Here is a 25,366-nt window from a genome sequence, read left to right on the forward strand (position 1 = left end):
AGACTCCGTCAAGAGGGCCGACCGGTTGGTGTGTATTACGCTGATCTCAAGTCCGTTTGGCAGGAGTTAGATCAAAGGAGACCAATCAAGATGGCGTGTGCAGTGGATCTCAAGACCCTTCGAGATGAGATTCAAATTGATCGTGTGTATGCTTTTTTGGCGGGTTTGGATGATATCTTTGATAAAGTACGTAGTGATATTCTACGTACTCAACCCTTACCATCTGTTGAGGAAGTGTTTTCTGTTGTTCGGCGTGAAGCACAAAGACATGCCACCATGATGAGTGGGAGTAACAACCAAGGAGGGCTGCCATCCATGGCCATGGTCTCTCGGCCCGCCGCTGCCTTTCGTCCTAGTAATCCTTCTAGTCAGTCTTTAAATTCTCCTCCATTTACCCGAGAAAATAAAGATGATTTGAAGTGTACTTTCTGTGGACAAACCCGTCATACTGAGGATACGTGTTTTGCCAAGCATGGGGTACCTGATTGGTTCCCAGAATTGAAGAAGAAGCTACGTGCAAAGGAGCGTAGGAGTGGGGGAAATAATGGAGGCCGTGCATCCCTGGCTACTGCCCCACCAAAAGCTAAGGAGGATGAGACTATCTCCAATAACCCGAGTCAAACTTTGTTGACTCGTTCTACCCATGGTGATTCATCCTCCACTATAGGTACTGTAGGGCATGTTTTTTTGGCCTCCGACACTGAGCATCATGCAGGTTGGATTCTGGACTCTGGTGCAACAAATCATATGACATACGATAAGAATGTGTTCCAATATATGACAACATCTCACAGGGAATATATTGCAACTACTAATGGTACCCGTGCACCTGTTGTTGGTGCTGGTACCGTGTATCTCACAGCCTCTCTCCCTTTACACCGATGTTTGCTTGTTCCATCTTTATCACATCATTTACTTTCCATACCACAGATTACTGAACAATTAGATTGTGTTGTTCTAATGTATCCGTCCTTTTGTCTACTTCAGGATATTCAGACCAAGGAGATAATTGGGCGTGGCACTAAGAGAGAGGGGTTGTACTACGTGGATGATGTCGTTCCTGGCAGAGCTCATGCAGTCCGAGTGCTCCGTGGTAGTAATTTACAAGAAGTATGGTTATTGCATCGTCGATTAGGCCATGCATCCTTTAGCTATTTAAGGCGTATGTTGCCTCATTTATTTAGTGGAATAAATGAATCAGACTTACAGTGTGAAGTATGTATTCTTGCTAAAATCCATCGTGCTTCGTTTCCTCCTAGTATGAATAAAAGACATTTTCCATTTGATCTTGTGCATTCCGATGTTTGGGGGCCTTCTCCAGTTGTTACTTCTTCTGGACTTCGGTGGTTTGTTACATTTGTTGATGATTGCACTCGTATGACATGGCTTTATGTGTTGAAAAATAAAAGTGATGTTGGTGCCATATTTCGGTCATTTGCTCAGATGGTTCAAACGCAATATTCTTCCGTTATTAAAGTTCTACGTTCTGATAATGGAGGAGAATACATTAATTTTGAGTTGTCGGAGTTTCTCCATGGTCAAGGGATTCTCCATGAAACCACATGTCCGCATACCCCACAGCAAAATGGGGTTGCAGAGCGTAAAAATCGTCACATTTTGGAGACAGCTCGTGCCTTACTCCTTGGGGCCTCGGTTCCTCCACGTTTTTGGCCTGAAGCTGTTACTTATGCCGTGTATGTCATTAATCGTATGCCCTCTCGGGTGGTTGGATTTCAAACACCTATTCAGGTCCTCACTCAACATACTCCAGTGGTGTCCAGTAATACTCTCACTCCTCGAGTGTTTGGTTGTGTGGCTTATGTTCATATTCAGAAAATACATCGTAGTAAATTGGATCCGTGTGCACTACGGTGTGTCTTTGTGGGTTTCTCGTCTCACCAAAAAGGGTATAAGTGTTACCATCCTGAGACCCGACATATGTATGTAACCATGGATGTGACTTTCTCTGAAACAGAATATTTCTACACTTTTGTACCTTCCACTTCAGATCACCAGGGGGAGAACACTGATGGTAATCTGAGTTGGTTGGATCTAGGGGGAGATGTGACTATTGAACAGCGTGTAGAACCTGGTACTAAGCCCCTACTAGGAGAGTCACGGCAAGCTACTATCGAGAAGAACCTTGCTGTTGAACAACCTTGTGCGGAGCCCAGTATACCCCTTATTGAGGAGCCTAGTACACCTTCTCTCTCTAGTTCCGAAGTGCCGCCCAATACATCTTCTCTGAATATGCCTGAGGTAAGTATCGTAAATGATTGTGTAACTAATCCAAGTGTAGGTACTTATAAATTGCCGCCAAGACAAAATCGAGGTGTGCCTCCTGATAGGTTTTCTCCTAAAGGAAAGGTGAAGTATCCGATAGCCAACTATGTATCATGCAATAAGCTTGCACCAGAGCGTCAGACTATGGTAAGTAATATGGAGTCTATCCATGTACCAACTCGAGTGGAGGAAGCTCTAAAAGATCCAAAGTGGGCAAAAGCAATGGATGAGGAAATGTTGGCATTGCAGAAAAATAATACTTGGGAGGTGATGAAGCTACCCATAGGGAAGAAGACAGTGGGATGTCGGTGGGTGTTTACAGTTAAATATAAAGTTGATGGAACAGTAGACAGATAAAAAGCAAGGTTGGTGGCTAATACCCAAACATATGGGGTAGATTACCAGGAGACTTTCTCCCCGGTTCCCAAGATGAATACGGTACGTGTTCTTATCTCTTTAGCTGCAAACATGGATTGGCCATTAAAACAGTTTGATGTGAAGAATGCATTTCTCCATGGGAATTTGGAGGAAGAAGTGTATATGGATTTTCCTCCTGGATATAGCAATGGTGGGAACACCGGAGTATGTCGATTGTGTAAGTCACTCTATGGACTTAAGCAATCGCCCCGTGCATGGTTTGGTAGATTTACTCAAGTCATGAGAAAGAATGGATATTGTCAGAGTCATTCTGATCACACTTTGTTTGTGAAGCGTAGACAGAATAAAGTAACAGCTTTGATTATCTATGTAGATGACATGATTATAACAGGAAACGATGTTGATGAGATGTCCAAGTTGCAAGGAAATCTCGCGGTCGAATTTGAGATGAAGGACTTAGGGGATTTGAAGTATTTCTTGGGAGTTGAAGTTGCTCGCTCGTCAAAAGGTATCTTCTTGTCTCAACGTAAGTATGTACTAGATTTATTAAAAGAAACTGGTATGTTGGGATGTAAGCCGGTAGAGACGCCTATTGTTGAGAAGCATCATTTGTGTTTGGATCCGGAGCAGAAACTAGTTGATAAGGGTAGATATCAGAGACTTGTAGGGAGACTGATTTATTTGGCTCATACTCGTCCTGATATTGCATATGCTGTGAGTGTTGTGAGTCAGTTCATGCATTCACCGAGTGTGGATCATATGGCTGATGTTCTGCGTATCTTGGCATACTTGAAGTCGGCACCTGGAAAAGGAGTCTTGTATAGAAAAAATGGGCATTTGAGGATTGAAGGGTTTACTGATGCAGATTGGGCAGGTGATGTAACTGATAGACGGTCTACTTCTGGATATTTTACCTTCGTTGGAGGGAATTTGGTGACATGGCGAAGTAAAAAACAGAAGGTGGTGTCATGGTCTTCAGCTGAGGCCGAATATAGAGGTATGGCTCAAGGAATCTGTGAAATCCTTTGGCTCCGAAAACTTCTTTGGGGACTTGGGTTTAAACCAAAGGATACCATGCGGTTGTTTTGTGATAACAAGTCAGCAAGAGACATAGCTGATAACCCGGTACAGCACGATAGAACGAAGCATGTAGAGGTTGATCGTCATTTTATCAAAGAGAAGCTTGAGAAGAAGATTGTATCAATACCGTTTGTGGAGTCAGAGGGACAACTTGCAGATGTTCTTACTCATGCAGTATGTAGTCGAAAGTTTGGTAACTCACTTGACAAGTTGGGCATGTGTGATATATATGCACCAACTTGAGGGGGAGTGTAAACGTGAGTTATTTAAATAAGTATGTAAATATATTGTGAATATTAGGAGTCCTTTATTAGGAAGGATTTATTGTTGTGTCCTTTATTGATTAGTGTTTCCTTGTAGAGTAAGGATTATGTGTGTATATATTTCAAGGAAGTAATACAATGAAAAATTACCCCGTAAAATTCTATTTTTCCAAGCACAGCCTAGTCATCGGGATAAAATTGTCTTCAGTACAGATGATAACATTTCCAAGTACAGTAACTTTTGGGAAGAACAGCAGCCTAACAGAGTTTTTCCTACGTACGAAACCAGTATTTCAAAAGTAAATTTAGGTTTTACTCATAAAAAAACTTTCACTTTTGGAAAAAGCCAAAGCTTTTTGAAAAAAGACGGAATAACCTCTCAACTTTCAAACCAAAGACATGCAAATGTAAAGGATTTCTTAGGAAATCAAAAAATAAATAAGGGCAATTTTGTCCATTTTTGCTTCTTTTAAAAATTTTCTCTCTCCTTTGGGCTTTTCCAAAATCTCCCTATTTCAAAATACACACTTGTTTCTGAGAATTTTGAAAGAAGTGATAAGTTTGAAGAATGCGTCATGTGACCTCCGCGTACGATGTCTAAAAACCAGAAGTTGACATTCTGCTCTACCAGCTTACTTTATTTAGAAAACAAAATATAACTTCATCCTTCAAGTTGAAAATTACTTATCCACACATACAAATATGTTGGCCTCCTCCATCCATATGAGAATTGAGCTGTCGTTAAAGACATCACAGATCTTTAAGTGGCAAGTACTCTGTATCACATTTATTCGACATCACCTTTCAATACAAATCTTTACAACTATTTACTCATCACAGCTGTGGAAATGTAATCACATAATCTCGTCCAAGAAAAGATATAAGAGACATGTTATAGAAACCGTAGATACAAAATTATGCGTGGCAGAGTTGCACATTGTCATTATCAAATGAGTTGCACATGATCCTCATCAAATGGCTCAGCAGTTTCATCATCCTCCGACCTGGAATCCTTGTAAGCATACCAAAAGCTCACCAAAACATAGAGAACAAGATTAACTGCGGACAATGCAGCCAAGGTCCAGTAATAATGATCCAAGCGACTCTTGTTTAGAACCAACTGGGTTTCCCTCCCTGTCCACTTATCTCACCCACTACATAAACAGACAAGACACCGCCTATACTCCCCACTCCCAAAAAAGCAACACAAAACCGAACCATGCACTGATCAATGGATGGAGGGACTTGCTTAACTAAGAACAAATCAATGCTACTTTCTGCAATCCCTTCAAGGCCTCCGAGGAGAAGAAACTGTGGAAGCAACCAAAACATGCTCATGGGAACCGTTTCCTCAGGCTTGTCGATTAGACCGTGGCTCTTAACCACGCCCAGCCTTCGTGTCTCCACTTTTGCAGCTGTGATTGAGCATAGAATTCCAAAAATCATTGACACGGCAATTCCAATTCGGGGACCATACCTTGTTAGTTCTGCAATTTGGAAGTTAAGTTTTCCAAATAGTTGTTTGGCAAGAGTATAGAACCATACTAAGATTGGAAGAGGAACTGTTATGCGCCAACTTCGTGATTCATGTGGGTTGCTTGTTCAATGCAGAAACTAGTTCCAATTGAAGATACAACACCAATTAGGATAAGTGTCATGCATATGGGAATCATGCATAGGACGCTTTTGGTTTCTTCCACTTCTGTGACTCTACAAAGTCTCCAACTATTATTTTCTTGTTGCTGTAGAGGTTGGGTGGCTAATATGATTGCAGCCTTGTCTAGGCACCTAAATTCAATAAGTAATTTGTGGTTTAAAATGTTGCACTAGGTGCGACTATTTGCACACATGTATGCATGTATGTGCTTGTGTGCATAAACGTGCGCGAGCATATGAGAGAGAGAGAGAGAGAGAGAGAGAGAGAGTCAAAACCTGAGGCGACGAGTGTGAGGTATCAAGTAATAATCATCACGTCTCTCGTAGAGATGAGAGGAGTCTCTGGGGTGTTTCTGGAAAATTTTGGAGGCAGAGGCCACAAAGACCCTAAACAGAACAGTGAGAGGGCTGCCGTATGGTCTATAAGTGCGATATGAGCACGAACCAGTCAAGAAAATAAGTGTTGCTACCAAGGTACATATGGCAGGGATGCCATACCTCATTGACCAAGGCTTTATATAATAAATAGCAAAAGCTCCAGCTATGGGGACGTGGATCACTGTAAAGCTTATGAACAAGTGACAGAGCATGCTGTCTCTATGGTTTGAGTGTGAGTCCTGGTCAGCCATGAATTGTGGTACGGAGACTAAGTGACCAGAAAATCCCACAGCTATTAGAGCTAAAGCTGTGAAAAAGAGGATTTTTTGCCCTTGGCCGATGCACTCGGGATCATATGCGCTGCAAGTGGCTGTTGCAGCAGCAAGGTCTGGTGGTGTTAACATTGACAGAAAACCTAAGCCCTGCAATCCAAAATGATTAAATATATGGGGATCATATTCTGCTTAGAATTACAGTGATTTTGTGACTGAAAGACGCTTACAGCGATGTAGGAAAAACTGGAGAGCAAGACCATCCAATAGTAACCCATGAAAGTATCCACAACAAATTGCAAGCCCACTGGCATTATGGCCACGATGCCCCAGAACAAATTGACAATTGCAGCGGCGTGCTTGAGGTTGAGCTTCCATGCGTCAGTTAAGTATGCCATGGTCATCCACATTGCATATGCAGCTAGTAGATCAGTCCACATCAGCGCTACGCACAGTTGAGGAGAAGGAAAAGAATTGAAAGAGAATGTCAGGCATGATGGAAGATTAGAATAAGAAGTTTGGGTTAATACAAACATATAACAAGCAGTGGTTCAAAGGGTAGCGAGGTCCGTTTACCATTGATCTGCACAAAAGCTAACATTTCTAAATGTGTGCTGTATATCTCACTCTGTGAGGAGGACTGAGAACAGTTGGGGAGGAAGAAAGAAAGAACAGCAACCTAACCGATCGAGTTTCTCCCGTGAAATGATTAATTCACAGAACTTAGACATTTAGAAGGATTCTTCCTTTTTAACTAAAGAAGATAAGACCTCAAAAATATTATGTTATATTCTTCTCAATATTTCAATTTTACTTTGAAGAATGAGGCATGTTCTTCCCTGCCTCCTATGTATGAAATTAATGATTGACATTGATGTCTAAACTCCAGAATTTGACATTCTGCTCTGCCACCTACTTTAGAAGACAAAATTTTCTTTACATCCTTCAAAGAAATACATTAACAGTCAAAAATTTGAATGCTTGGATCTGAAGAAACCCCATTGACCGGAACTTAGGCATGGAAGTCCACTTGGGCAAATCGACTTTCAACACGATGAGCGAAGCCTCCATATGAACAAAGGTTGACATTTTTAGTTATCCTTTGAGGATTTGAACCACAGTTTTTCCTTGAAAAAAATAAAGCATATGTGAAGAACTGAATTGATACTGATTTGAGTTCCTCTAGGATTTGCTTCAGCTTTATACAAGAAAGCAGGAAACCAGATCCTACACTAATGCCTACAACTATGCTAATAGTTTTTACAATACAAGAAAGAGAATCACTAATTGGTTGACTATTAAACACTAATTATCAGATATCATCACAATCAATCAATAAAATAAAATAAAGAGTTATACAAATAAATTAGTTAATTGAGTTGAGGATGACAAAACCACACTAATATTTAAAACAGCCTGCCTCTATGATAAGGTGCTTATTAAAAAAAGAGTACAAATAAATAAGAAAAAGAATGCTTCATGATTGAGATTGAGAAGATTGGAGTTGCGCACCTCACATTAGTCAAATTTGTTAAAAATATTGCTTGCATAGGGAGGGAATGTCATTTGCAGAGGTTTCTTTGAATGGAGCTTTCACTTGCACTCTAAATATAAAGAACACATGTACTTGTTTAGAGTGTCTTGGAACCAAATGGCTCATTAGCAATAGGTACAAATCCAATAGCAACCCCAACAACAAGTAGAGTGCATCATTATACAAACCATGCAGACTTGGATAAAATAATTATCTTATTTCTTTCTTTTCTTGATTTAACGTGAAAAGATTTGTATTTACGGAAGAAACATGGCTACACTTATGCATATCCGTAGGAAAATCTATGCACAACAGCAGCAGCATTGCACATTATCATCAAATGGCTCAGCAGTTTCCCCATAATCAGGTGCTTCGTCGTCCTCCGACCTTGAATCATTATAAGCATACCAAATGCTCATCAAAACATACAGAACAAGATTAGCTGCAGCCAATGCAGCCAAGGTCCAATAATATTGATCCAACCGACTCTTGTTTAGAGTCTCTTGAAACCAACTGGGTTTCCCTTCCCTTCCACTTATCTCACCCACTAGATAAACTGACAAGACACTGCCCACAATCCCCACTCCAAAAAGAGCAATAGCAAATAGAACCATGTACCGAGCCATGGATGGAGGGACCTGATTAATGAAGAACCAACCAATGCTATTGTCTGCAATCCCATCAAGGCCTCCGAGGAGAAGAAACTGTGGAAGCAACCAGAAGATGCTCATGGGAATTGTTTCCTCAGGCTTGTCAATTAGACCGTGTCTCTTAACCGCGCCTAACCTTCTTGTCTCCACTTTTGCAGCTGTGATACAACATAGAATTGCAAATATCATTGACACAGCAATTCCAATTGTGGGGCCATACCTTGTTAGTCCTCCAATTTGGAAGTAGATTTTGGCAAATTGTTGTTTGGCATGGTCATAGAACCATAAAAGGATTGGAAGAGGAACCTTTATGCGTCCAACTTTGCGATTCATGTGGGTTGCTTGCTCGATGAAGTAGGTATTTCCAATAGAAGATACAACACCCATTAGGATAAAGGTTGTGCATATGGGAATCATGCATAGGATGCTTTTGGTTTCTTCCACTTCTGTGACTCTGCAAAGCCTCCACCTATTATTTTGTTGTTGCTCTAGAGGTTGGGTGGCTAATATAATCGCAGCCTTGTCTAGACACCTAAATTTCATATACATAAAAAAAAGTGTTGGGTTTTTGTCTTTGCAAGGGTGCCATTAGTTGCACTCTTTTATGTGCATGTGCGCATGTGTTGTGTCATATGGAAAATAGAAGAGTCAAAACCTGAGGCGACGAGTATGAGATATCTGATAACCATCATCAAGTTTTTCATAGAGCTGAGAGGCATCTCTCGGGCATCTTCTGAATATTTTGGAGGCAGAGGCCGCAAACACCCTAAACAGAGTAGTGAGAGGGCTGCCTTGTGCTCTATGAGTGTGATATGAACACGAACCAGTCAAGAAAATAAGTGTTGCTACCAAGGTACATATGGCTGAGATACCATACCTAATTGACCAAGGCTTTATATAATAAATAGCAAAAACTCCGGCTATAGGGACGAGGATCACCATCAAGAAGCTCAGGAAAAAGTGACAGGGCATGCTGTCTTCAAGGTTTGATTGTGAGTCCATAAACTGCTCAGCAATGAATGCCCCTAATGAGGTTAAATGACCAGACATTCCCATAGCTATTAGAGCTACTGCTGTATAAAAGAGGATTTTTTGTCCTTGGCCTATGCACTCCGGCTCATATGCGCTGCAAGTGCCTGTTGCCCCAGCAAGAACTGGTGGTGTTGACATTGACAAAAAACCCAAGCCCTGCAGTCGAAACCAATTAATATGGTACTGAATGACACTGATTTTTTGACTGGAAGAAATTAACTTACAGCACTGTAGGCAAAACTGGAGACCAAGACCATCCAATAGTTACCCATGAAAGCATCCACAAGAAATTGCAAGCCCACTGGTAGTACGGCTACAATGCCCCAGTACAAATTGACAATTGCAGCAGCATGTGTGAAATTGAGCTTCCATACCTCCGTTAAGTATACCATGGTCATCCACATTGCGTACACAGCGAGTACATCCGCCCATGTCAGCACTACATACAGTTTAGGAGCAGAAGCAAAAGAATTAAAGAAAATGTTATGCATGATGGAAGATTAGATGAAAAAAAGTTTAGGTTAATGCAAACATATAACAAGTAATGGCTCAAAGGGTAGCTATGTCTAGTTACCAGTGATCTTCACCAAAGTTAACATTTCAAATATCTCACTTTGTGAGGAGGACTGAGGAGGAACAGTTGGGGAGGAAGAAAGAAAGAACAGCAACCTAACAGAGTTTGGACAATGGAAGAATTTAGTTCACAGAACTTGCACAGTTAGAAGGTGTTAGAAGGATTTTTCCTTTTTAACTAAAGAAGAAAAGACCTGTCCAGTGTAGCAAACAAATAATCAAAATTGTTATGTTATATTCCTCTTAATAATCTAATTTAGCAGAAGTTTAATTAATAAACATCCAAACTTAGTGATGAGTTTGAAGAATGAGTCATGTTCTTCCCTGCCGCGTGAGGATATTGATGTCTAAACTCCAGAAGTTGACATTCTGCTCTGCCGCCAATTTTAGAAGACAAATATTTTCGTATTTTCAGTCCCTTGGTTTCTGACTTTATAAAAAGTTGAAGACAAATATTTTAGTTAATTGAGTTGAGTATGAGACTACCAAGCTCGTATTTAAAACAGACCTGCCTCTATGATTGGTTCAGGTGCTTATTTAAAAATAAAAAAGAGTATAAATAAATAATTAAAAGAATGCTTCATGATTGAGATTTTGAAGATTGGAGTTGTACCTCACAATAGTCAAAATTATTAAAAATATTGCTTGCATTGCCTAAGGAGGGTATTTCATTATCTGATAACAGATTTCATACACTGCTGACGAATACATTATCTGCGGATCAATGACACCCAGCAGCACATACCATTCTGCAATTGACTTCATACACCATTTATCTGCTCATTCTGAGACTCAGTCTAATCATATTTGTACAACAAAGAAGCATCGCACAGTATCATCAAATCGCTCATGAGTCCATTAGTTTCCTCATGCTCTGGTAGCGGCCCGGTGTTTCATTGTCTTCTGAACATCAGTCCACATGCACACCAAGTGAACGTTGATCCACTTGCACACCAAGTGAACATCGATCAGGTACCTGCTCGTCGCCTCCTTCACTAATAAACCCTTGAAAATACCAGCACAGCACATATCACCAATTCTATTTATGGCGCCAAGGAGAAGATGTGTGTAAGAACCCAGAACATACACATGCGGATGGCCTCATGGATCTTGTCAATCATACCGTGTTCATAACCATATCTAGCTTCCCGAGTATCAGCTTGTAAAGCAATAAGACAACTTACTACTAAAAGTACAAATGATGTTCCAACTGGGGGAGTTACCTTTCTTGATCTTGATTTGCCACCAACAATGAGAAATTAGGGGATAAAATCATGTGGCAAACCCTAATTCTGCCTCCTGATAGACCAACTGGCCGAGGGAAGTAGATGGACAACCTTGTAGTGCACATGGTTGCATGCTTAAGAGACAAAAAAATTCCGCAATTAGCTTATCTGCAAAGTAGAGAGAGGTTTTGTCACTTTGCACCATATGGCTTCAGTTCAAGAAAAATAAAAATAAATCCTATGGCTATTAGAACCAGAACCATGTAGATGAGGATTTTCTGTTTGTTACCTGCGCATTCAGCCTCATATACACTGCAGGTGCCTGTAGCTTTAGAAAGTACTGGCGGTATTGACATTGACAAAAATCCTAAACCCCTGCATGAGAAGAGTTTTGGTCCCTGGTGTGAGAAGTCACAAATTTAAGGCAAATTCTTTCAAATCTTAATTATTAAAGGAACTAAAAAGAATTATAAATTAGACAATGGGCAGTTAAACAAAAGAAATCAGTACAAACAATATTGGACAAATCATTATTTTAAGAGTTGCTGCAAGTTTTATTCCTGTGTGAATTGTGCAAGCATGTGCCTAGTTAGTGTGATTATTACTAATTCTTTTGAGCATTACACTTTGTGTAGAATGTCTACCTAAGTGATAATGCAGAACATCATGCAAGTAAGAACAAAGAAAATGGCATGGAAAATATACATCAACTTTACAAACTAACATCAAGAGAAGATCTCAGAGGCAAATAAGGTAAAATGCAGGTCAAGCGAAGAAGCGGATCACATTGTCTCAAAATGCGTCTACATACCAGCAATTTGCAAATAGGTTGTTGACGTACATGTCTGCAATCACTGGCCCTGACTTCTGCAGACTAAACTCTAAACAATGAGATGTGTGTAACGACAGTACCAACAAACAAACGAAAGCACCGCTGATTCGAGTAACGATGGAATCTAAAAGTGCTTACAAATGAGACTAAGCTAATTGAAAGCCTCCAATCATGCGAATGATGCAAACTTCTCATTGTTGACATTCCTCCACTCCATACCAACTTTCTTTCAAGGTAACTCCTCTCTTAGCATGTAATTACATAAGAAAATACCAGGTAAAGGAGATATATCCAAAATATTCATCCATAAAAGGAAGCAACGAAACGAAACCTGAGACAATGTGCCACAATACCAATATGCCCCGAAACGCAAAACATAGTACCAATACAGTGTTTGATAATACAGAGCCTCCTTTTGAATCACAAAACTGAAACTGCACCAGAAGAACAAGAGCTCTCCCAAACCTCAACACCTTCAACTTCTTCTCTTATCACAAAGAGCCTATCTCCGCCCCCTTCGATTTTCTGTATAACCCCTCTCTCAGAATCCTCAACTTTATCCACAAAATTCCTCCTATACCACCCCTCACAAACCCCATTTTCTAATGCCACCCTGTTTTCTTCTTTTGCCACTCTCGACCAAACCTCCAACCCACCTTCCCTCCCCACAAACACTTGATTTCTGTAACAGCGAATTACACTACTGCTATGGCCAACCGGCCGATCGCCGCTTGTGTTCCTCATTCTCGGGTTCTTGTCTTGTAAATAAATCCACGGATCATCACCTAATTTACGCAAGTCTGCCACTGCCAAATCCCCAGACTTTGAACACACCTTGAACAGGGTCGACTCTTCGACGTCGGCATCCACGTCAGCGAATGAGTCCCCGAACCTACTGCTCCGGCCCGAACCCGGCTCGATCGCTTCCCAAACCATCTCATTCGCCCTCGGGTCCCAAATTCGGATATACCCCGAGTACCCAAACGCGCCGCACGTGACCGAGCTCCCCACGACCATGCTCGTCTCTGGAACCCACCTCAGCTTTCCAACGGCTAGGTTCTTCGCCGAGCTCCCCGGCTGCCGGCTTAGCTCCGACACAATCTTCAGCGTGGATTTGTCGATCAAGAGTATGCAATTCTCTCGGTGCGGGCAATCGAACGACGCGAAGACCGAGCCCGGCGAGTCGGCAATGGCGGTGACTCGGGCCTTGAAGATTCTCGGATCGTTCGGGTCGGTCCAGTGGATCGACCCGAGGTTTCGCACGCCGGAGAAGTCGTAGAAGTAAAGCCCCGCGGATGATTCGGATCCTACGGCGGCGATGTCAGGATACACTCGACAAATCGAGGTTATGTCCTCCAAATGCGTTCGAATCGTTCCAGAATGGCTCAGATTCCAATCGTAGCTCGACAGCTGGCCGCCGTGGGCAATCCAGACGGAGCCATCGTCGCCGGTGGCGATCGCTGAGGGGCAGCCATCGGAGGCTGGTTGGACGGTGGTGACGATGGAGGCGTCGATACCGGAGAAAGGAGGCGGCGACATAGCCGACTTGAGCTGCGAATCGATGCCGTAGTAGAGGGCTTCATCGGCAAGCTCTTGCTTAGAGAATCGGCGAGCCGTTGAAGGCAGACCGTTCGATCGGAGAAGAGACAGGATGACGGAGAAGATCTCCGGGTCCCGGTCTATGAAAACCGGGTTCGGGTCGTCGGTGGAGCGGTTCGATAGGGCGGCTAAGAGAGAGTCGGGTCCGCCGGCCTGGATCGTTGACAAGGTGGTTTCGAAGAACTTGCCGCCGACGTTGAGCTTGATGCGGTCGTCGGCGCAGGGCCCAGGGGCAGGATGGGAATTTCCGTTGTCCATATTTATGGAAAAACGAAGGCCGCGTGAGGTTGAAGATGTTTTTACTGTCTTCAACTTCACGGGGACTTGGAAAGCTGAGAGGCAGGCGGGAGATGGGGAAACTGCCTGCCTGCCGACAGTTTGACGCTTATCTTGACACAATTACCCTTCTTCTTTCATGAAATTACTCAATGCTTGCCGGCTTTTGTAGTTCCGTGCAAACTAAACAGAAAGCCCTTTTAGGTCATTTCGTTTTTCCGGGTTTGGGTTCTGGACTTTGGAGTTAGCTTCTGACAGCGACCATACGTAATAATTTTTAAATTAATAAAAATTTCTTTAAAAAAAAGCGAGTCTGGATTGGGCCAACCTACAAGGAAGCCCAAATATGAGAAACCAACCTTTGATCAATAAGGCTATGGTCCACGTAGCTTTTGATTGGGCTGTATATTGAATCTACGGTCCAGTGTACAAAAATATACAAATGAGACCTATGTATTTACTTACGTGTGTTTTTTAACCGCTTAAATTACACAGTCTCAATCTCTTAGACCACAGGAGTCCAAGAGATTGTGATTACACCACCGTTGAATATTAATCTAATGATTCAAAAAAAAAATTTAAAAGAAGTGCAAGAGTGAGTGAACCGTTGAATTTACATCCAATGGTGAGTGACTACAAATCTCTTAGACCCCTGTAGTCCAAGAGATCAGGACTGTAAACTACAAATCATTTATCGAATTATATTGATCTGACAAGAGTACGTGTGACATTAAGATTGAAGAGACGGTACCACCATCCCCACACACGTACAATCAGATTAATCAATCTGTAGAGCCCCTCCCTGACCTACGTAGTTAAAAATATACTTTTGCTGTGTTTGAAGAGATCGGCGAATGAGGGAGCTAGCTAGCTAGCTAGAGTGGGGTAAGGCTAAGCAATAGTCACCAGAAAATTACTTAGGATTTTTAACAGAGCCCATCACTTGGCTGGTGAATATGGAAGTCTTGTAGAAGGGGAACCTAAATTATTTGTAGAGAAATCAACTAAATGGTCTCCTCCTCCAGCTGGTAAATATAAACTAAATGTTGATGCTGCTTTTATTCCCGAAACAGGTGTGGGTGGAATTGGCGCTGTTGTTAGAAATGACAATGGGGAAGTGATGGCGGCTATGGCCCTTCCTCTTGCAAGTGCCACCTCATCTAAACATGCGGAGATCATGGCGTTTCTTTTCGGGATGAAATTTGCTCGGGATGCTGGCTTTTCTTCCATTTTAATTGAATCTGATTCATAAGGGGTGGTAAATGATGTAAAAAAGGATGAGGAAGAGTCTTGGGCATCAGATGGGCATCTTATTGGTGATATTAAGAGGAGTCTACAACACTTTGAAGATGTTATTATCTCTTATAGTCCAAGAGGGGCTAACCAAGTAGCGCATTTTCTAGCAAAGCATGCTCTTAATTGTAATACTATGGTAACTTGGATCGAAGAAGTTCCCTTCTGGCTGGAATCAATTGTAAACGATGACATGGTTGTATCCTCTTAATTTTTATCAATAAGTTCTTCTTTCGCAAAAAAAAAAAAAAAAAAAAAAAAACGGTATATATATATATAACAAGTATGGAAATGAACCTAACTGCTGGTTCGGAATCTAATGCTAGCTAGTAGCTGCTAATTATAAACCAAACCTTAATAATTTAACGGTACTTCATCTCTATACTGTTAGCTACCCCTACCTTAATAATTTAATTTAACGGTACCAATCTTATCATGCCTGGTGAGGTGAGGTCCCCATGAATTGATGCATTCACTATATGTTAGAATTATGCATATGCAGCCAGCTAGCCCAAGGCTTCCAGTACATTTTCTAATTGAATGAATCGAAGGCTTAGCTAGCCAGCTAGGGCTGACGCTTCACATGCATATTATATGGCTATGCATGTGAAATTTAAGGCTAGCACACACAGATTTGTGGGCAAGGTCCCAGCAGCCATGGCATGACAGATTGGATAAAAGATTAGTTGGAATGGGGATAGCATTGTCTTACTATTCTCGATCAATAATGTTATATTATATGAAAATGTTATTGTGCGTGTCATATAGTATTATTAATCAGGATAACAAAATAGTGATATTCTGTTTCATTGAAAGTCTTTCTCGAGACTTCAAAAATATAACAAGTATTAGTTATACACCCTGTCATACCACGTGTCCTCATCCAAATGGGCGGACAAAATGGAGCTGGCAAAATTTATGAGTATAAAATGGGGCCCTATATATGCTGCTTTGGGCATGATTCATGAAATGAAGGTTAGAAAGGGACCACCGGCCCAAACCCAAAAATGGAGGCTTTTAATTGAGAAAAAAAAGGTTAGTTGAGCTATATATATCTTCTTTTTTCTGGAAAAAGAAACATTATTTATTCTCATCAGCCTTTAACAGAACTTATAATTTTAAGGCACAAATTAATTTGTTTAGAGTGCTGTTATTTTCATTCATCTATCCTATATTTTTATTCATTTTATTTTCCCGCACATCATGTAATTTTTTTTTTTTAATGAAGAGGGGAGGAAAAACCTCATAAACAAAAACCAACTAGCCAACACTAATCATCCGAGGCTTCACAGCCCCCAACAAATCATCAATTAGAATAGAACTAATCCAAACTGGAGCTTCATAAAAAAAAAAAGCAGACCCCCAGATCCATATTCAAACTCCAATTAGCCAAGCAATCTACAGCAGCATTCCTTTCCCTATAGACATGAGTAAGCTCAACAGACTCAAACTTACTCATCAAAGCAACACAACTTGCAATCACCCCAATACAAGGATGAAGACAACTAGGAACATGCAGCTTGATAAGCTGAACAGCAGTCATAGAATCCATTTCAATAGAAAGCCTAGCCACCGCTTTAGCCGCAGCAAGCTTCAAGCCAAAGAATAACCCCCAGAGCTCAGTATCCAGAGTTTGACCAATACCCAAGTTGACAGCAAAACCACACATCCAGTCTCCAAAGGAATCACGGATGATACCACCAGCACCAATACAACCAATACCACCCTTACGAGAGCCATCAACATTTAACTTGAACACACCATTCACAGGGGGCTCCCAAGCCAACATAATTTGCACTTGAGTCCTTTTGGAGATGGAATTAGGACAAGCCTGGAGCCACTCAGAAACTGCAGAAGCAATAATCCTTTTAGGGTGAACAGGCAACTCAGCTTAAGCATTAAAAACTCTACTGTTTCTCCATTTCCAAATAAACCAGCAGGTAAACACAAAAACCACCGGCCAAGGTTGATGGCCATAGACAGACTTGGAACACAAATTACTAAAAAGCCAAGCTTTAAAGTCAGCCTGTAAAAACCTTGCAGCATCACCCCTCTTGAGGAAAAGAAACCAGACCTCTCTAACTTTAAAACAATCCCTCAAGATATGAAGCACACATTCAATAGGCCAACCACAACATTGACAAGATGAATCCAAGGTAAGGTGTCTTCTCACCCGTTGCTCATTGGAGAGGATTTTCCCCTAATACATCAACCAACAAAAAATTTACAATTTAGGAGGAATGCGCATCTTCCATAGGACTTTCCACCAAGGGTCAGACCAATCAGGCCCTTTAAACAGCAAATTATAAGCAGATTTCACAGTAAAACTCTCATTAGCAGTATATTTCCAAATATGAATATCCTCCAACCTCCCATCAAAGTCAGTAGCCAAAGAAGTAATTTTCCGAAATGTATCCTCAGCAAGAAAATTGCGAAACTTATCTACACCATGTAAATTTAAAAAAACACAATCCTATCTTTCCACCCACCGTTATTCCTAAAATACCCTTTAATTATAATATTAAGAGTCAATTCCATATTTTTGCTTGTTTTTATGTTTAGGTGTAATAAAATATTCAAAAATTTATAAAACTCAATTAAAAAATAAGAATTTTTTTAAAATTAAAACCCATCCGCACCCTTTCCCCAACCCCACTTTCTAGCCCTACCCCATTGCCCAGATTCATCCCCAAAAACCCAAGCCTCGACACCACCACCGCCTCCACGTCCACCGCTGACGAAGAATTTTAGGCTTTGCGAGAAGAGAATCGGCCACTAAGAAACTGTTGTGGATTCAATCAACTTATTGACGCGAATCAGAGCTTTAAAGCAGGAATCTAAAATCAATTTCCTTTCAAGGTGGCCACAGGTATTTTAATTGTTTTAATTTTGCCCATATAATCATTAAAGCACTGGGCTTTGTTGAAAATACATGTTTGTTTTTTAGGAAGTGCTTTGTTGGCAGCTGAAATTCTCATCAATGTTGACCATGAAGAACCAAGTTGATGGGTTTGGGTAACGGAATATATGATTCCTAGCAAAGTTGAGGATATGAGTGGAATTGACAATGAAAGCTATGTTCTTGTCAGTGGGTAAAGCTCCGGTTTCCCAATATTCATATGGTTCTTCTAGTTCGAATCACGGAAGCACTCAATTCCCACAGAGAGAACCGAGGGGGGAATGGATTGGGCTGGGGTACAGTACAGAGATGGGTGCTAGGGGAAGTTGGGGAGATGGCTGCCATGCAGTAGAGGAAGAGGGAGAAGGGTAAGGTATGTGTGTTGTGAGGGAAGGGGTTTGATATTTGTTAATAATCTTTTTAGTTTTTTTTTATAATCATTTTCTTATGTTTTTTAATTGGTTTTAATGATTTTCCCTTAAGCCCTTAGAAGTCATTTTATAAAGCGGTAAATTGGTCTTTAAAATTTACAAGATAAGGTGGGTAAGGAAATAGGACAGATGGGTGGAAATAGCAACACTCTTTATTTATTAATCTAGAGTCGTTCTATTGTGAAGGTGCCATAAATGGATTATAGATGTAGACATTCATATTATCCACAAAATTTATCTGAATAATAACTTCATTTAATTTTAATAAAATAATCTTGTGGCTAATATGAAGGTCCTCATAAGGGGTCCATATATGACACCCTCACTATAGAATTTCGCTATTAATATAAGGAAGTATTTTTGCTCACCACTTTAATCCGAGAGATTATTGTGTGATACAATATCACCATGTCAATTAATAATACTCCTACTTAAATTTTGCCATGTGTCATTTTTAAAGAAAATTTAAACTGTTTGTACAGTTCGACTTTCGCATCCAATTTTAGCCTTGGAATAAAATTTTAAAAACGAAAAAAAAAAAAAGAAAAAAAAAAAAGACTGCCCAACCCAACTGGCAATGCCCCTTTGCCACCGCTGGAACGCCGCCACTTCCATCTCTGTTTTCATTCCCCCCCTCTATCTCTCTCAAATTCAAATTTAACCTTTTCTTCCTTAACATCAACATCGTAATCCAGATCTCAATCCTTCAATTTCTTCATATGGGTTGTTTTCATATTCCTCAAAATTAAAAGAACAAAAAAAAATTGAAAAACTAAAAGATTGTACAACAACCACCGCCCACCAGTTCACTACCTCCCTAGTCGCCCCCAACCACGATTTTTTCAATTACATGAACAGGTGGCATTTGCAAACAAGATATGTTGGTGGGAAATGGACCGCATGTCCAATTGAACCCCAATCAACTCATGGGTGAATCCATAGTCAACTTATATTTCTTGTTTTCTAAAGAGAGAGTTAGATGGAGGAAAGAAGACAAACAAATAGAAAGAGAAAAAGAGGGAGGTGGTGGTGGGAGGGGAGGCAGTGCTGGGTTCGGGTGGGCCGTAGTTGACATTTTTCTTTTCATTTTTTCATTTTTAATGCTTTAAAAGGGTAACACTGTAATTTCAGTTCAACTGTAAAAAAGCAATAACTTTTTTTCTTATTTTTAAAAGATGATAGATATGTGGCAAATTTTGAATGAGAGTATTACCAGCTGACGTGATGATACAATACTATTCTATAATTTCTCATTTAACCCATGGTGTACCCTCACAATCATTCTTAACACTTGACACGTGTTCATAAGCATAACCATAATTTCATAAATACAAAACAAATGGTTAACTATGTTTATGTCTATGATCACGTGTCAAGTGTCAAAAATGATAGTGAGTGTACACATTATGTTAAAGTTGTGAACAAAAATGTTTCCTTAATGTAAGGTGAAAATGCAGAAGACTGAAGATGAGAAAATACTAAAATAATTTACCCATATTAATATTAATTAATTACCAAAACAATACCAATTAATTATATGCTTAGCTCTCCGTTCCAAGTCAAAAACTGCACTATATATAATATATATTTTTTTTATTGGGGAATTCTTCAAATAATTTTATTTGAGGGACACTCTTAGGATACCTTACGATTTTTTTTTTCAACGATCCAAACCATTTATTTTTTAGATCTTCATTCATAAATCATCCTTACAAAAAATTAGACAAATCATATTGGATTCAAGTTATTTGAGCGATCAAATCATATTGGATTCAAGTTATTTTTTGCAGGAATAATCTTCAAATGAATATCTACAAAATAGACAGTTTGAATTAATGAAATACAATGTATGATGGCCCCTACAAGGGTGTCCCTATTGAGGGATCCATCAATTAAAGCCCACTATATATTTCTATTTTTATTGAGGGATCCCTCAAATAATTTTTTATTTGAGGGACATCCTTTAGGGTCCCTTACAAATTCAAAAATTCAAAAATTCAAACCATCTATTTTTCACATATTCATTCAGAGATCATCCTTGCAAAAAATCATACAAATTGAAAATCATTAAAACATCTAATTAAGACCAACAAAATCAATTAACACAGTGCTTCAAGAAAGTACTTGAATTTCAATAATTTAATTGAGTAATCAAATCATATCGGATTCAAGTAAATTTTTATAGAGATGATCTTTGAATGAATATCTACAAAATAGATGTTTGGATTAGTAAAATGCAATATGGAATGGGTTCTACAAAGGTGTTCTTCAAATAAACTTATTTGAGAAATCTCTCAATAAAAGCTCTCAGTACATATACATATATATATATATATATATACTAAGAGAATTCTCAATTTTTTTTGGAGAGAAGAACAGAGCCTCATTCACATTTGCAGAACTAATGTTAGTTAAATTGCTGTTCCACCAATATAATAAATTGGTACTGGAAAAATGTCAGGAATAAACTTTTCTGATTTAGGCAGGTGTTTATTATTTGTCTTTTTGTTTTCAAAACAATGCCATTAAAACACATTGAAACCAGTCACCTAACCATGTTAGGCCCAGCCCCCACCACCACCACAAGACTGTAACAAAAAATATTTTGCAAATATCAAAATTAACACATATACATTAATTAGTACTAATTAAAAAAACATTTATGATAATTATCACAATCAGTTTCATTATTATGAAAAAGAGAAAGTTTTGAACACATTGGAAGACAATAGAGAATTTGATGATCAATCTCATGGGGTAATTAAACTAATAAACTTGACATCCCCATTCTTAATTAGGCCTTTTCCTTTTCCTTTTCCTTTTCCTTTTCCTTTCCCTTGTTGGGTGATGAAACTCTGCCATCTGTCCCTGCCATCATAGCATATTTGTCCTTCCTGGTCAAATTGGTGCACTCAAAACCTAAAGTCCCAGCCAAAACCCTCTGAATATAATTTGCAACTTCAATGGCAGATTTCCCTCCTCTGCAAGTGAGCTCTGCAGGCAGCTGGTTCAAGAAGGTGATCTCATAAGTAGGCATAGGGTTCATGAACACAAAGTATGGGTCCAGCAATTTGTGCCCTCTAACTGTCGTCCCATAAAACACACTTTGCTTTGTGTTAATGGCAACAGGCACAATTCTGTCAGTAAGCTCTGCAAACAGGGCGCTAAACCTCAGCAGAAATGGCTCTCTGCAAGTGGTACCTTCAGGGCAAATCACCAAGTCTCCTTCCTCCAGTAAACGCTTGATATTTGCAGCATCCTTCTCTCTCTCCCTCGACAGAGCCACGGCCTTGATCGGAGAAATCAGTTCAGTGAATTTGCTTATGCTATATGTGACACAGCTGATTTTTCTTCCTAATGCAACTGCTGTGACAACGGGGTCTAAAACCGTACGATGGTTGCAAATGAATAGGACCCCGCTTTGACCTTTCTTGGGGGCAGGGGGAGGGGTACCCTTGACAATTAGGTTAATTCCCAGGAGTTTATAGTTGTATCTTGCAATTCTCTCAGGCAATGGGATGTTTGTGTAGACTCTGAGGAGGGAGAGAAGAATACCAATTGGCATCCAAAGAAAGGTCAATAGGGCAACTAAGGGGGTAGGTCTTTGGACCAATCTGCCCTCATGAAATATGATTGGGCTTAGAAGCTTGTTTCTTGGCAATGGCTCACATTTGGTTCTTGGGATCATGTACCCTTCCTGCAAAATGACAAGTACTCAAAAGGAGAGTCATCGGGTTAACATGAGAAGAACTTCTTTAAGTCAAATTGTTATCAAACAGAATTTTGTTAGAATTAAAAACAGGAAATGCAAAAGTCATGACCAAACATGACCCAATAATCTATACCTCCTTTAAAATATTGCTTAATTTGTATATATGTATATAACTTGTGGTGTAAAGAAAGTTTGGTTTGTGCAAAGTCACAAGGGTTAATTGGGATTGAATAAAGAAAGTGGGTTGGTGCATGAAGAGTGTATGGGGGTGTCAGTTGTCAAGCATCGTGAAATAAATGTGGTAAAAAAAAATAAAGTACGGAAAGTGAAAAGCATGAGCCAAAAAGAGGTTATGATTCATGTTAAAATGGTTCCAGTAACATGCATGTGTAGCAGCTGATATATCATATTGTTGCCATTAAGGCTCTCACCAAACTTGTAATAAATCCTAGATGAATGGCACTGTCCCTTCTAATGTTTACCATTTATATTCAGCTAAGAAACAGCTCACAAATTTCACCCTTAAATGCCCACAATCCAAAAACTGAATTTTTTTTATAAACAAATAAATAAAACCCAGAAGAAGAAAAAAAAGAAAAGAGAGGTGAATTATGCATGATGAAATGAACATACCTTGCAAAGGGACATGAAATCATGATCAGTCTCTCTATCTCCCAGGCCTAAATCAGGCAAGTTTGTACCAAACTCCTTGAGAATGGCCTCTCTTTTGAGCTCTCCAACAAGAACACCTGGTGTTTTCACAAACCCAGTTGCCCTCCCAGATTTTGACACCTCCAATTCAGTGCCAAGAACCTTATCAGCACCCAAGAGGTTTTTGACAAAAGGCTCAACCAAAATTCTGGGATTGGCTGTGACTACGTAACGCTTGCCAAATGAATTGAAAACTCTCCAAGTCTCTGGATGAACATCTTCAGCATAAAACTTGGGCAGCACAGACCTTGCCACCATCTCAATGTCCTTCATTTTAAGGCCAGAAATTGAAATGAAGATGAAGGTTTTGATTGCTATGGTCTCTGATAAAAACAAGTAGGTGAAATAGACGAACGGGACGGATGCTAACAGAACTAGGCCTCTTAGAAGACTGCCGGCTTCAATTGCAAGAAGCATGTAATAAGGGAAGGCAGTGCGTGACACAAGGAGTGTGCCATCAAGGTCTGCTGCCACGGTTTGGCTTGATCTTCCCTCGGTGCTACATCTAGAAATTGGCTCGAAACGGTGTCGTGCCCCCATGGCCACCAGAGAGAGAGAGAGAGGGAGAGATATGGCTAGGTGGGTTGAATGAATGTTTTGTGGGGTGAGCTTAGTGAGGAGGAGAGGTTATGTTATGAAGAGCGTAGGAGATGGGGTTTTAAAAGGAGGGAGAGAAAGATGGCCATGTTGTGTTGAAGTTGAAGTTTACTGTTTTTTTTTTTTTTTTTTTTCCCATGAAAATATTATGTGGTTGGGAGAAAATATTATGCAATTGACTTTGGGTTTTTGGATTAAATCAAAAGATTATGAAGAGAGACTTTTTTGACGTGTAAATTAGGGCAGTTGTTGTGAGTAGTTGGAGGTCGATGCCAACACCAACATTACATTCAATTAGCCTACTTTTTTAGTTTTTAGGCGCCGGCCGCCTTGTAGCTCATTAAAGCTCGGCTTATGACTCACTTTTGCTGTAATTAAGTAAGTTTGGCTATTTTGTTGAATTCTTATTAATTCCATCACCCACAACTAAAAAGTAATTAAATCCTTTAAACACAAAGTTTAGATTAATTAATTCCTGTCAAGTTGTCAATTCGATCACCAGAAGTAAGTCAGTTCTAATTAATAAGAACAGAATGTGTTATATCAGAAGATTGTGTAATTAGTAAAAGTGACAAGGTAGGTTTAGAGTCAGAAAACACAATTAGCATATTGCAACATATGATTATGTTACTTGTACTTTGGTACTCTCCTCGTGAGTAAATGCTGGCTCCCTTACATCCAAGGGTCCACCAATTCAGCAGGAAAAAAATGATTGAATGAATTTTCATTTTTTGTTTTTAAGTTCTTATGAAAACGGCGATAATATATATATATATATATATATATATATATTCTCTTATCAAATACCATATACTTCTTATTTGAATGTGTGTAGATGTAGGTGCAAAACAGTCGCAATCTTTTTAATATAACTAAAAAGCTTGGTTACTTTAGTATATAGATGCATGAAACTGTGGACTTATAACATTTTATTATTGCATAAGTTTCCATGTGGTAGATATAAACATTAACCAACCTCCATCTTCCTAAAAAAAAAATCTGTCAATCACTCTCTCTCTCTCTCAAGAAACAGATAACTTGAAAGCAATGATACCCCATATAATTGATTTCCATAAACGGTTGCGGACTTTATTGTTGAGGTTAGGAAGAGTCTTTGGCTCTCCAGACTTCCAACATTAAATATATAACCTGCTGGCTGCTGGCTGCTGGCTGCTGGCTTCTGGCTACTGCCAACAAACTGTCTGCATGAGAACCTGTAATCATACTTTTGTTGGCCTTATCCAAAAAAATATTGCCCGAAAGAGTAATTGAGAGACTTTCATAAGTAAGTTCATATTCACCGCAAGGCACGAAATGCATTGTTCTAGGCCGAATTTTATCTTTGAAAAGTTAAAATTTGTTGGAAATACCCACCTTCCAGTTCTGTAATTGGGACAACAGATCAAATTTTGAACACGAAGATTAAACTATGGATATATATATATATATGTGTGTGTGTGAGTGTGTATGTGATTTAAAAAAATCAACTGCTAATAAGAATTAATGTCGGCACAAAGATTGATTTCCATATATGGTATGTGTGTGTTACTATTATATATCAGAATATTAACTAATAATATCCTTAATTACATGAAGATTTCCTTTTTTCAAACCCTTGTGAATCAAGTAAATGTTCCAGGAGAGCCCAGCTTACAAGAAAAGTAAAATAATCTGGGTCGTTGTTTTAGTTT

General features: G+C 39.7%; 3 protein-coding genes and 1 long non-coding RNA gene across 12 annotated transcripts; 1 reads left to right on the plus strand and 3 right to left on the minus strand.

Moving 5' to 3' along the window:
* LOC18773319 (protein NRT1/ PTR FAMILY 5.5) lies at positions 4,764–7,904 on the minus strand. Of its 2 annotated transcripts, none has more exons than XM_020567155.1 (4): positions 7,823–7,904; positions 6,541–6,755; positions 5,937–6,460; positions 4,764–5,792 (listed from the first exon to the last, which is right to left on the minus strand). In XM_020567155.1, the coding sequence occupies exons 2-4, from the start codon at positions 6,748–6,750 to the stop codon at positions 5,570–5,572; spliced, it is 957 nt and encodes a 318-aa protein (XP_020422744.1). In that variant the 5' UTR covers positions 6,751–6,755; positions 7,823–7,904; the 3' UTR covers positions 4,764–5,569. The 2 variants fall into 2 exon arrangements, with proteins under 2 accessions (XP_020422744.1, XP_020422743.1); XM_020567154.1 differs by having other exon boundaries at positions 6,541–7,437; positions 7,823–7,877.
* On the minus strand, positions 7,922–14,210 carry LOC18773971 (BTB/POZ domain-containing protein At3g09030). Of its 8 annotated transcripts, none has more exons than XM_020567148.1 (8): positions 12,296–14,210; positions 12,137–12,192; positions 11,615–11,700; positions 10,713–11,493; positions 10,101–10,195; positions 9,751–9,965; positions 9,150–9,682; positions 7,922–9,026 (listed from the first exon to the last, which is right to left on the minus strand). In XM_020567148.1, exons 4-8 carry the CDS (start codon positions 10,748–10,750, stop codon positions 8,147–8,149), a joined length of 1,761 nt encoding a protein of 586 aa, XP_020422737.1. In that variant the 5' UTR covers positions 10,751–11,493; positions 11,615–11,700; positions 12,137–12,192; positions 12,296–14,210; the 3' UTR covers positions 7,922–8,146. The 8 variants fall into 8 exon arrangements, with proteins under 8 accessions (XP_020422737.1, XP_020422736.1, XP_020422738.1 ...); XM_020567147.1 differs by having other exon boundaries at positions 12,137–12,199; positions 12,296–12,569; XM_020567149.1 differs by having other exon boundaries at positions 11,615–11,723; positions 12,137–12,199; positions 12,296–12,569.
* LOC109949894 lies at positions 17,894–19,198 on the plus strand. Its single transcript, XR_002272217.1, has 2 exons — positions 17,894–18,194; positions 18,273–19,198. It is a non-coding gene; the product is annotated as an uncharacterized LOC109949894 (long non-coding RNA).
* Positions 21,259–24,035, minus strand: LOC18774839 (glycerol-3-phosphate 2-O-acyltransferase 6). Its single transcript, XM_007207324.2, has 2 exons — positions 23,001–24,035; positions 21,259–22,352 (listed from the first exon to the last, which is right to left on the minus strand). Exons 1-2 carry the CDS (start codon positions 23,616–23,618, stop codon positions 21,450–21,452), a joined length of 1,521 nt encoding a protein of 506 aa, XP_007207386.1. The 5' UTR covers positions 23,619–24,035; the 3' UTR covers positions 21,259–21,449.

The sequence above is a fragment of the Prunus persica genome, chromosome G6, assembly GCF_000346465.2.
Source record: "Prunus persica cultivar Lovell chromosome G6, Prunus_persica_NCBIv2, whole genome shotgun sequence".
NCBI classification, from domain to species: domain Eukaryota; kingdom Viridiplantae; phylum Streptophyta; class Magnoliopsida; order Rosales; family Rosaceae; genus Prunus; species Prunus persica.

Coding starts and splice junctions, on each gene's coding strand:
- LOC18773319 (XM_020567154.1), bottom strand. CDS start 6,846: ATGTTTGTATTAACCCAAACTTCTTATTCTAATCTTCCATCATGCCTG. Junction 6,461..6,540: donor CCAGTTTTTCCTACATCGCT/GTAAGCGTCTTT, acceptor TTTGGATTGCAG/GGCTTAGGTTTTCTGTCAAT. Junction 5,793..5,936: donor CCTCACACTCGTCGCCTCAG/GTTTTGACTCTC, acceptor TATTGAATTTAG/GTGCCTAGACAAGGCTGCAA.
- LOC18773971 (XM_020567148.1), bottom strand. CDS start 10,750: ATGCAAGCAATATTTTTAATAATTTTGACTATTGTGAG. Junction 10,196..10,712: donor ATAATTTTGACTATTGTGAG/GTACAACTCCAA, acceptor AAACTCTGTTAG/GTTGCTGTTCTTTCTTTCTT. Junction 9,027..9,149: donor TCTCATACTCGTCGCCTCAG/GTTTTGACTCTT, acceptor TATGAAATTTAG/GTGTCTAGACAAGGCTGCGA.
- LOC18774839 (XM_007207324.2), bottom strand. CDS start 23,618: ATGGGGGCACGACACCGTTTCGAGCCAATTTCTAGATGTAGCACCGAG. Junction 22,353..23,000: donor ATTTCATGTCCCTTTGCAAG/GTATGTTCATTT, acceptor GTCATTTTGCAG/GAAGGGTACATGATCCCAAG.